Genomic DNA, 12,188 nt, shown 5'->3' with positions numbered 1-12,188 from the left:
GAGAGGGGAGGGGAGGGGAGGGGAGGAGAGGAGAGGGAAGGGGAGGAGAGGGGAGGGGACGGGAGGGAAGGGGAGAGGGGAGGGGAGGGGAGGGAGGGACGATGGTGAGGGAGGAGACCTGACTCAGGTGGTGAGCACAGTGCAGTGATGGGCGATGTACGATAGAGTGAACCCCTGAAACCAGGGTCACCCCAACAAGTTCAGGAAGAAAGCGTCTTCTCTGCGTGTGACTGCGTGTCCTGCTGTTCCCGGGGCAGGAGAGCAGCAAACCACATCCCCTTTCTCCCAGGGAAATGGCTCTAAATAGAGTCACTTTCATTTTTCTTTATTTCAGTAAAACCGCGGTCATCCTCGCAGGGACCGGGCACCAACGTCCCAGCGCCTCACCGGACTGCGGGCCCACTGCCTCGGTGAGACTCCGGGAGCCCTCGGCCGCTCGGACCTCGAGCCTCCACCCTTCGTCAGGCACCCGATGTGTTTGCCCAAATCCCCGGCACAGACGTGTGCCCGCGTAGGGCTGGGTTTTAAACTTGCTCCCGCCTCTCACGCTCAGGGGACAACCAGCTGCTAAGCCACGTGGCCTGCTGGCGGGAATGCGGCTGCTAACGTGTCCTGGGGAGCAGGTCCTGCGGCTCCGTGACGTCATTGCTTGCAGATCAGGAGGCTTTTTGACGGTTTCCTGGCGCAGACAGAGCTGAGATGCTGAGCACGTCGGGCAGAGGTGGGTCAGGGACGTGTCTGACTGACTGGCTTCTGCAGGTGCCATTAGAGTCTTTACCCGTCCCCCGTCCCGCAGGGCTCAGGGGCTGAGCGTCGGCCTAGGAACCAGGAGGTCACGGTTCCACTCCCGGTCAGAGCTCACACCCAGGTTGTGGGCTCGATGCCCAGTGTGGGGCGTGCAGGCAGCTGGTCAATGACTTTTTAAGAAAATAAGATGGGGATCCGCCAGGTAAATAGCCGCAGTATTTAATCAGGAGCCACACGTGGGCGCAGGGAAGGGCGGCCCGCACTGGCCTTGTTGGGGACGGGCCCTGCCAGTCGCCCGGCGGCATTCGGGCTTCCAGGCCTCTGCACCCCGAGTCTGCCTCCCGCCCCCACGGCAGAGGCGAATCCAAAGGGCCTTTCAAAGACCTTGAGACAGGAAAGCGGAGGGGCCGGCAATGGCCACTCCACCATCTCATTTCCTCCCGACCCTCCATCCACCATCGCCAAGTCCCCCCGAACCGCGGGGGACCACTCACGTGCACCATGGGAGGCGGGAGAGCGGGCGCCACGGCGGCCACTTCAGCTCCCAGCGCCGGGCTGCCCCGTCTCCTCAGGTCCCGTGGTCTCGGGGCCACAGGCACGAAGTGGGTAAACATCAGAGTGAAGGGTGCTTGTCCGAGGCTGGGCGGGGTCAGCGCCCCGACGTTCACATAGACACGGAGGACGGCGAGGACCGTGTGCCGCCGGAGGACACAGGAGAGCGAGAGCCGTGCTGCGGTCTCTGCGTCTCTCATTCGAGACTCCAACTGAAATGCTATTTTCTCACGCCCGCCCCCCCCCCGCCCCTCGTCTCCCCATCTCCCCCCCTCTGGGCCCCAAAGCCTCCAGGCCGCCCCGCCCTGGCCTGCTCCCTCCGCACCAGCAAACGCCTCCGGAAAACATCCTCTTAATGAAACCCTGTCCTTCCTGCCACTCGAATCGTCTCTGAATTAAGTGGCCTGGGCCCCTCTGGGCTGCTCCCTTTTCTCCCTGATGTCCCTCAACTCTCACGGGACAGAAACCCCAGAGGATCGGCTCTTAGCAGCAGCGGAGCCAGGGGCAGCCTCGGCTCGTACAGGTTCTGGGAGATGGAGGGGCGTCAGGAAGGACCGAGGGCCGCAGCCTCACGGCTCCCCTGGGGGCACCATCAAGGATGGGGCTGGCGACCTGTTTGTGGATACGATCACGCCATTCGCTGAACAGAATTCACTTGCTGTTTCTGTGCCGTGAGGAGAGCCCCAGGACTGGCTGGATTTGGAGTCCTGCCCGCGGCTGCCGGGGCAGGGCCGGACCCGGTGGCTTCAGGAGCGCTCCTTCCCGATCCCTGATTCTGACGACGCCCTGGTCCACACGGGCTGTGCACCAATCACCCCTCACCATCACTTCCCACACCTCTCCCTCGCCCACCCTGTCCCCCACTTCCGCCCCTTCTTTCCTGAACCGACCAAGTGCCTGCTGCCCGCGGACACTACATACATCCTACACGTGCAAGTGCCTGCTGCCTGCAGATGCTACATACATCCTACACGTGCAAGTGCCTGCTGCCCGTGGACACTACATACATCCTACACGTGCAAGTGCCTGCTGCCTGCAGATGCTACATACATCCTACACGTGCAAGTGCCTGCTGCCTGCAGACGCTACATACGTCCTACACGTGCAAGAGCCTGCTGCCCACGGGTGCTACATACATCCTACACGTGCAAGTGCCTGCTGCCTGCGGGTGCTACATACATCCTACATGTCCAAGTGCCTGCTGCCCGCGGGTGCTACATCCATCCTACATGTGCAAATGCCTGCTGCCTGCGGGTGCTACATACATCCTACACGTGCAAGAGCCTGCTGCCTGCGGGTGCTACATACATCCTACACGTCCAAATGCCTGCTGCCTGCGGGTGCTACATACATCCTACATGTGCAAATGCCTGCTGCCTGCGGGTGCTACATACATCCTACAGGTGCAAGAGCCTGCTGCCTGCGGGTGCTACATACATCCTACACGTGCAAATGCCTGCTGCCCGCGGACACTACATACATCCTACACGTGCAAATGCCTGCTGCCTGCAGACGCTACATACATCCTACACGTGCAAGTGCCTGCTGCCCGCGGACACTACATACATCCTACACGTGCAAATGCCTGCTGCCTGCAGACGCTACATACATCCTACACGTGCAAATGCCTGCTGCCTGCAGATGCTACATACGTCCTACACGTGCAAGTGCCTGCTGCCTGTGGACGCTACACCAACCCTAGACGTGCAGGGAGGGCTGCGCTGGCCTCAGGGAGCGTCTGTCACGTTGTTGGCATGGTCTGACCTCTCTTAACAAGTAATGCTAACATAAAAGGTACATGTTGTACTTGAGGTACTTACAGAATAGCACCCAGGCTCACAAATAGCATGGAGGGCCCGGCCTGTGTGGCTCAGTGGTTGAGCATAGGCCTATGAATCAGGAGGTCACAGTTCGATTCCCCATCAGGGCACAGGCCCGGTTGCAGACTTGACCCCCAGTGTGGGGCGTGCAGGGGGCAGCCGATCCATGATTCTCTCATCATTGATGTTTCTATCTCTCTCTCTCCTTCCTCTCTGAAATCAATTAAAAATATATTCAAAACTATAACAACATGGATGACTGTGACCTTATGTGGCTAAGCCTTGACCTTCAAATCCGTCCAGACCACACAGACACCCGGGAGGGAGACAGGCAGCGAGCCCCGAGCTCCGCTACGTCATGGCTGTGGGACTGTCTTGAGGAGGCGGAGGTCATTCTGCTGAAACAGAAAAACAAACGATTCCACGTGCAGAGTCTGAGGAACGTGCGGGCAATGCCCGCCCCGTCCTGCTGGGCCCAGATGTGGGCCGGCCGACTCTGCGGAAACCATCGATCCGTTCTGACGTCATCAACACGTGGAAGTGATCACCGGACAAAGAAGGCCCGGAATCACCGTCCAGAGGTTCGGGCTGCGGCCGGGAACGGACGCGGCCGGACACGCACGTGCAGAACACTGCGTGTGAGCCAGGAGCCGCCGGGAGGCCTGGCCGCTTCGCTCCTCATTAACTGTCGTCGGCACCGGGAAGATGACGACAAACGCGAAGGACGATGGCAGAAGGAGCCTCGTTGCTTATTCAGCAAAGCTCACGTCACCAAACACGCCAGCAAGCCGTTCGCAAGCAGCGCATCAGCCCGCGTGGCACGAAGCCGCCCGGCCGCCGCGCCTCCTGCCGAGAGCACGCGTGGGCGCCACTCACGCTCACACACGCTCACGGCCTCGCCCGCAGGCACGCCAGGCGCTCTGCTTCCGGAAACGCTGTCTTTGGAGTGAGGCCGCTGGTGATGAAGCGGAGAATGGCTTAGAGTGAGATTCACAGAATCAGTCTCTTCCCACAAACCGAGCGGCCTCGCCCTCCGGGTGGCCGACAGGCGTGGTCCGGGTCAGCGCTCCTGGCCGGGGGGCTCGCCCTCCTCTGTGGGCCCGTGGCCCCGCTGGCTGGGGATGGCGGGGAGCACGCGGGGCGTCCTCAGCGGCTCTCCAGACAGAACTGGGGGGAGACAGACGGAGACACGTCAAAGCCGCTTCTCTCAGAGTCTGTGGGAGCGGTGGCAGGAGACACACATGTTATTTCTTGTCTTTTTTAAATAGATTTTTACTGATCTCAGGGAGGAAGGGAGAAGGAGAGAGAGAAACATCAATGACGAGAGAGAATCACTGATCGGCTGCCTCCTGCACGGCCCCTACTGGGAACTGAGCCCACAACCCGGGCATGTGCCCTGGACCAGAATCAAACCCAGGACCCCTGAGTCCACAGGCCGGCGCCCTATCCACTGAGCCACACCGGCCAGGGCTGAGGTGTCATTTGTGAAGGAGGGCATGTCTTGGGGGAGCCAGACTGCACACACCCGACGTCTGTTCGGACAGAGGCTGGTTTCTGCTTAGCGACAAGGTCACAAAGGCGGCCTGACTTTCCTTCGGTGACTGAGCTCCTGGCGCAGAAAACGCTCACGGGCCCAGAGCATGTGCACGTATGTGTGTGTGTATGTGCATGTGTGTGCCTGTCTGCGTGCAAGGGCAGAGGAGCCGGAGCTAAGGCAGAGACCTTGCTCTCGGCGGCTCACGGGGGACTTGGGCGGAGCCCGCCACCTCTCCCTCTCCTTCCGCTAAATGACGGGGTGGCACCAAAACCCTGGTCACTGTCGCCCCGAAGGTTCCAGAAGCTTCGATGGGTTCCCTCCCCACTGGGTCGGGGAACAGAGGACATTTCCTCGGGAAAACGGTTGACCTTCTCATCTCATTTACTTCTCCCAGCAGCGCAGGAGGCTGGCCTGTCCCAGGCTCAGGGGAGATGGACGTCCAGAAAGAGGGAGGGCAGCTCTGACTTCACTCACCCTCTGCAGCCCAGAGGAGTGGAGGGCACGCGTGTGCACGTGTGTTCCATGTGTGTGCATGTGCGTGTGTGCACACGTGTGTGCGTGTGCCTGGGCGTGTGTTATAACAGGGTGGCTGGGCTGGGCTGGGCTGGGGAGGAAGGAGGACACGAGGGCCCAGGAAGCACGCTTGTGTTGGGAGCAGCTGCCCGTAGCTGAGCTGTGCTCCTGGTGCGGCTCTTCACCGCGTAAGGCCGCTGAGCGAGACCTCAGTCTCCCGGTCTGCACAATGGGAACAAGGGGAGACCTGTCTCCGGCACGGAGTTGCTGGGTGTAGCGGTCAAGCGGAATGAAGGTAACTAGACGAGGACGTTCTGCCAAGAAAAGGCGGGGCCTGCAAGCGGGCCACGTCAGAACAAAGCCTTGCACGCAAGATTCATTGTTCCGAGGCAGTTTCCTTGGGTCCACGAGGGCACGGAAAGTTCAAGGGAGGGTACACAGCTGCTGGTTGAGAGGGTCTTTGTATAACATAGGAAATTAATAGTTTAATGTATAACTTAGCTCAGATGACCTCATAGGCATGCCTGTTTACCATTGTCACTTGCTGTGCTCCCCAAGTTAAAGCCATGAGGGCCTTGGAGGTTTCGCTACACGCCTGAGCGAGCGGTAGCCCTCTGCTTCTCTAGCCCAGTCCTGCACGCCGAGCTCATCTCAGCGTCACCGCTCACCCGCAGACCACCGGCCCTGGGTGTGTGGTCCGGAATCGACTTTGTCACAAGCACTTTCCAACACAAGCACGAGGTCCCTGCTGGAGGGAGCCGGGGGGTGTTCATACTGGGAGACGTTTTGTGTAAAACAGAACCGGAATCGGTAACGGCAACGTGACCCTGACGAGAGTGTCCTCCCTGCCGGGCGGGGGGGCCTGGGCACTGGGCAGGCACTCATCACGGGGGGCACGTGCCGAGGGCCGTCCCAGGGGCAGGATGTGAAGCCCCTTCTCACCACGCGGGACAGTTACGGCAACACAAACAGAGCAAAACCTGTCCTGGCTTCTGCGGTCCACACAGCAGGCGCCGGAGGGAAGGAGCGGCCTGTTAACAGGCCGTGAGGACCGGCTCCATCCCCTGCTCGCCCTCCCCGCCCACTTTAAAGGGAAAGTGAGTGAAGTAACAGCCAGCTGTGCCCGGCCCTGTGGTGTGGGCACCAGTGGTGGAGGCGGAGGCGGGGGGCGGGGGGCGGGACACTCACATTTCTGGTCGGCCAGGGGGGCCAGGCTGCTCCGGGCGAAGGGCAAGTCCCTGATCGCGGGTCTGTTTGGGGAGAGATGCGGGAGATGTGGCCCTGGGGACAAACATATTTGCATCAGTCACTTAAGACTCAACCAACTGCCAACGAGGACACCAGTGGCTGAGAGAGCACGGCAGCTGCTAGAGGGCATCCATGTAAGACGCTACCAGCAACATGACAGCAGCCACACGGGGCTGAATGTCCGTCATATGCCAGTCACTGTTTAAATGAAAGGAAAAGGCATCAAAAGTCATTTCTGGGGTGAACTAGTCTAAATGAATGTGGTGAGCAGGCGCGTGGGCCACCACCCGTACGACGTAGAAGTCGGAGAATTCACCAGGGGAACGTGTCCCACGTGTCCAGGGGCCGGCGGCCGGCAGCCGCTGAGCAGCGCACCCGACGAAGGTGGCACGAGCCTCCAGCTCCCTGGTGGGCGCCCACCACCCTGTGTTTATCCCTGAGGACCCCGCGGGGCGAACAGCTTCAAAGCCGCGACTAAAACGACAAACCAACCAACCGACGAGGAAAACCTTCCCGCGTAGAATCACAGTGAGACCCGTACAGCTCATCTGTCATGGACGTTCGAGCAGAAGTTTGCAGAAACAAGACCTGAGATAACGGTGATGATGGACCCTGTGTGTGAAGCGCTGACTGTTGTTGGAAAGTGGGCTCAGTGCGTGGCGTGATCTCCTGTGATCCCGACAGCCCCCCCCATTCCCCCCCCTCCGGGAGGCAGCGCTGTCACCATCACCACAGACACTGCCCTTGGGGAGCCCTCACAGTGCCCGAGGCCACACCTGGAAGGGACAGAGCCGGCTCCCACTCTGGTCTGTCTGACCCTAAGACTCAAGCTCTCCTCCTCCCCGGGAGCCAGGGCAGTATCGGGGCTGGGGAGAGCGGGAGGGCTGGGGGGCTGGGGGTGTGTGTGTGTGTGACCTGGCGGGTGGGCGGCGGGCGGGGTCGGCTCCGCTGGGAAGGCAGGCCTCCGGGAGGGCTCAGCTGTGGGGAGGGACAGGGTCCTAGAACGAGGAGCAGGAGAGGTTTCCCCGCTCACGTGGAGGGGCCGAGTGCGGGAGGAGAACGACCGTGAAAACACGGAGAAGAATTCGCGCAGCTGCTCGTGGGGGGAGCGCCTGAGTCTGGAGCTCAGAGGGCAGGTGCCGGCAGGGCTCGCAGTGCAGGTCGGAGAGACGGGCATCGGGCCCAGGAGGCTGCGGGCATCACACAGGCTGGAGGCTCTGAGAGCACCCTGGCTGGTGTGGCTCAGTGGGCAGAGCGCCATCCTGCAGACTGAAGGGTCCCAGGTTCCACTCCGGTCAGGGCACAGGCCCAGGTTGTGGGCTCGATCCCCAGAGGGGGGCCTGCAGGAGGCAGCCGATCCATGACTCTCTCGCATCATGGATGTCCCCTCCCTTTCTCTGAAATCAATAAAACTATGTTTTTTAAAAAGTGTCTGAGAGCTCCATGCGTCTCGAGTCCCACAGACCTCCCTTCCTCGCCAGCTCTGTGACCTGGGCAGGAAGGCCAACCTCTCTCTGCCTCCCTCTGTTTATCTCTGGGGGGGGGGGGCGGGGGGAGGCTCCTGCTGGTTGCTGAGGGAGAAGGGCTATCTCCTGCCCAGAGGAGGCTGAGCAGGGGGGAGGCTGAGCAGGGGGAGGCTGAGCAGGGAGGAGGCTGAGTATGGGGGAGGCTGAGCAAGGGGCGAGGCTGAGCAGGGGGAGGCTGAGCAGGGGGAGGCTGAGCAGGGGGGAGGCTGAGCAGGGGGGAGGCTGAGCAAGGGGGAGGCTATGCAGGGGGGAGGCTGAGCAAGGGGGGAGGCTGAGCAAGGGGGAGGCTGAGCAGAGGCGAGGCTGAGCAGGGAGGGAGGCTGAGCAAGGGGGAGGCTGAGCAGAGGGGAGGCTGAGCAGAGGGGAGGCTGAGCAGGGGGGATGCTGAGCAGAGGGGAGGCTGAGCAGGGAGAGAGGCTGAGCAGGGGGGAGGCTGAGCAGGGGGGAGGCTGAGCAGAGGGGAGGCTGAGCAGGGGGGAGGTTGAGCAAGGGGGAGGCTATGCAGGGGGGAGGCTGAGCAGGGGGAGGCTGAGCAGGGGGGAGGCTGAGCAGGGGGGAGGCTGAGCAGGGGGGATGCTGAGCAAAGTGGAGCTAGTCTTTTATGATGAACAGTAAGCACGAGTCGCAACTCCTAGTGAGGTTAGAGGTCAGAGGTCAGGGGGACTTTTACTCCACCTGAGTTTTGAGCTGGTTTTTCAAGGATCATAGGAATCTGTCAAGCACACGGCTGCAGGAGGGAAAAGGAACACGCACGCAGACGTCACAGAGTGGGAAGGCGGGCTGTGGGGGACCCGGGAGACCTTGAAGAAATGGGGGAGAGTGGGGGTGGGGGCTCGGCAGGCGCAATGGCTGAGAAGCTGGGGTGGCCAGTGCTGGGAGGCCGCTCCGTCCAGGAGACAGAGCCCAGGGGGTTTACATGAGGGGGCGCAGGTCAGACCCCCACGGTGGCTTCAGAGCCCTTAGCCGCTGGAGATGCTGCCTCTCGATCCATTAGGGTGACAGACACTTAGTAACCTGTGATCTCGGGCCTGGACGGGAGGCTGCCATCACTGTGCTGTCAGACGCACAATCCTTTAGGCAAATCCGCGTCCCTTAGAGCTCAGGGTCCTGAGAGCCTTCTCTTCATCGTGACTCAGTTGCCCGGAATGGCTGCTAGTTAGCAGCATCAAAACCCGGGTGGAAACGTAAATGTTGACACAGGCTCACTGACTCAAGATTCCCTTGGAGACTTTGGCTTCTTCTCTGCTACTCTGCCATTCAGCCCAGGACCTTGCTAGTTACTTCAGTGGGAAAATGAAGCAAATCCTCAAATCAAGTTTATTGAATTTCCTTTTCCCTCAAATAATATCAGAAGCTTTAGAAGGCACATGGAACAGAATAATAGTTCTCTAGCCAATGCCCACCACCTCTTCTCTTTTAGAAACAAAAATCCAATTTTGGATGGAGAGTCACATGACCAGCTAAAGACGACAATTCCCTGCCTCCCTGGCCGCTAGGTGTGACCATGTGACTACAATTCCCTGCCTCCCTTCCAGCCAAGTGTGATCATGTGACTACAATTCCCCGCCTCCCTTGCAGCTAGGTGTGACCATGTGACTACAATTCCCTGCCTCCCTGGCAGCTAGGTGTGACCATGTGACTACAATTCCCTGCCTCCCTGGCAGCTAGGTGTGACCATGTGACTATAATTCCCTGCCTCCCTTGCAGCCAGGTGTGACCATGTGACTACAATTCCCCGCCTCCCTTGCAGCCAGGTGTGACCATGTGACTACAATTTCCTGCCTCCCTTGCAGCTAGGTGTGACCATGTGACTACAATTTCCTGCCTCCCTTGCAGCTAGGTGTGACCATGTGACTACAATTCCCTGCCTCCCTTGCAGCCAGGTGTGACCATGCGACTACAATTCCCTGCCTCCCTTGCAGCTAGGTGTGACCATGTGACTACAATTCCCCGCCTCCCTTGCAGCTAGGTGTGACCATGCGACTCAAGGTCTGACTACTGAGACCTAAGCAGATGTGTGGGACTTAATGGAAGATGACGTCTGTGTGGGAGCTGAGTCAGCTGGGAACATCCTCCTCGTCCCTCCCCCTCTTCCTTCCTCCCGGGAAATGCTCTGAGGGACAGAACAAAAATGAACGACATTGAGGATGAGGGCGCTGAGTCACGGGAAGGGGCGGGAGGGAGTGGCGGCCTGTAACTGACTTGTGGGGCCTTGAACCGTAGGAGTGTGACCGCATTCCCTTCTATAGTGGACACACAGGCATGGCCGCGCTCAGTTAGGTCTGCAATGGGACGGACCGTCTGATTTGAAAACAGTCGCACAGCCCGGTCCGTGTGGCTCAGTGGTTGAACGTCGACCTATGAACCAGGAGGTCACGGTTTGATTCCTGGTCAGGGCACATGCCTGGGTTGTGGGCTAAATTCCCAGTAGGGGACGTGCAGGCGGCAGCCGATCCATGATTCTCTCTCATCTTTGATGTTTCTATCTCTCTCTCTCCCTCTCCCTTCCTCTCTGAAATAAAAACGAAACAAAACAAAAAAAAAACAGTCACACAAACAAATGAACCCCTCAGGGCATGTCGCCGCCCCCCAGCTAAGAATCCTCACGAGTGGAGAAGAGTCTCCTTCCGGCTCTAAGGCCCGGTCCCCACACGGCTGCTGGGCAGAGGAGACACGTGCTTTTACTTAGACTTGCTCTGGGGCAGGGGGTGGGTGGGGGGAGGGGGGAAGCAGAATGTCCCACGGCCTGGAAACCTCGAATTCGGGGCCTCGGGAAGGAAGGCGACTGGGGGCCCTAGGTGCCCTGGCCCCGCCCTGCAGGCTGCCCACCTGGTTCCTCCCCAGAACCTGAGATGGGTCCCCGCGAGCTGTCAGGACCAGGAAGGGGGAGCCCACCTACCTGCTGGTGGTGTGTGCAGCTGCGGCAGGTGTGGAGGCCCCGGGACTTCCTGGTGCCGGGACCTGCCGGGGAGCAACCTGCCCAGCAGCTTCTTGGTGGCGGGCCCCGGCCACGCCCTGGGGAGCCCCTGGCAGGAGTCACCTCTCCAGGGGTCGGGCAGTGCCTGGCCGCCGGGCCTGTGGCCCAGTGAGTCCTGCTCGCTGCAGCTTTGCTGAGACCTGGGGGCCGCGTGCGGGGCGCCAGGGCCCGGGTCGGCGTGGGCAGCAGCCCCCTGGGAGGCCGTCCGCAGGTGGCTGCCCGGCACCAGGGGCGGGAGGCTCTGCGCTCTGAGGGGCGGGAGCCCTTGCCGGGCTGGCGGCCTGTGCTCGGGCGGGAGGTGCTTGGAGCCCCCGGAGCGCCTCTGGTTCGAGTCCGCCCTGGGCACCTGCTCCTGGCAGCCGGTCTCCGCGCTGCTGTCGAAGGTGGCGATGATGTCGTCGACGCCCGAGGTGAGCTCCCCGGGGTCCTCCGGGGCGGCCCGCAGCTCCTCCTTCCGGCCTCGGCCCCAGATCTGACGGAGCACGCGGCCTCGGCCCTCCTTCCACGGGGGCCGGCCGCTGGGGGCAGGCAAGGCCCCGGCCGGCTCTGCTCTGGGCAATGACAGGGAAAGACGGAGGTCAGGAGGTGCCGCCGCGCCTCTCACCGGCCCGTCCAGCCTGCCTGCCTGGGGGCCATCTCGGTCCTCATCCACCAGAGCCCTCTCGGGTCAAGGGGACCCGCCAGAACCCCGAACCCACCTCCAGGGCCGCGGTTCCAATCGGGGCGCCGGGCGAGTTTCGCAGCACGCAAGGCCTGGCCGAGTCCGGCGCACCAACCTCGTCTCCCTAGACCAGTGATGGCGAACCTATGACACGCGTGTCAGAGGTGACACGCGAACTCATTTTTGTGGTTGATTTTTCTTTGTTAAATGGCATTTAAATACATAAAATAAATATCAAAAATATAAGTCTTTGTTTTACTATGGTTGCAAATATCAAAAAATTTCTATATGTGACACGGCACCAGAGTTCAGTGAGGGTTTTTCAAAACGCTGACATGCGGAGCTCAGAAGGTTCGCCATCACTGCCCTAGGCTGTCAGATAAAACATGGCTGCAGCCAGCACGGCCACACCCGCCTGGTGTGAATGAATCCACATGACGCCTCTGTTCCTGCCAGGTTGACGGGAAGCACATTTTGGGGTGCGCAGCGTTAGTGGCCACCTGACATCTGCGTGCGTGAGAAAGGGGAACTCGCTCTTCTGCAGAAGTGCCTCCTGGAGGCATCTTATCTCGGCAGACACGTCTTAGCTACAGCCTCTCGCTCCCGG

The 12,188-nt window shown here is 60.7% G+C and overlaps 1 protein-coding gene across 1 annotated transcript in view; it reads right to left on the bottom strand.

The window, feature by feature from the left end:
- Positions 1–4,079: 4,079 nt before the first annotated feature.
- The window catches only part of ANKRD55 (ankyrin repeat domain 55), a gene marked incomplete at its 5' end in the record, with an annotated part of 34,185 nt that continues 26,076 nt past the window's right edge, over positions 4,080–12,188 (bottom strand). Inside the window, 3 exons of the mRNA XM_081089665.1 lie at positions 4,080–4,286; positions 6,358–6,450; positions 10,843–11,471. Coding sequence (XP_080945791.1) covers positions 4,180–4,286; positions 6,358–6,450; positions 10,843–11,471 — 829 coding nt within the window. The 3' untranslated portion in view covers positions 4,080–4,179. The remainder of the gene's footprint in view (positions 4,287–6,357; positions 6,451–10,842; positions 11,472–12,188) is intronic.

Source organism: Myotis nattereri, assembly GCF_964212035.1.
Source record: "Myotis nattereri genome assembly, chromosome: 4".
NCBI classification, from domain to species: domain Eukaryota; kingdom Metazoa; phylum Chordata; class Mammalia; order Chiroptera; family Vespertilionidae; genus Myotis; species Myotis nattereri.
The sequence above is the reverse complement of the archived record's forward strand: the minus strand, read 5'-3'. Positions and strand labels throughout refer to the sequence as shown.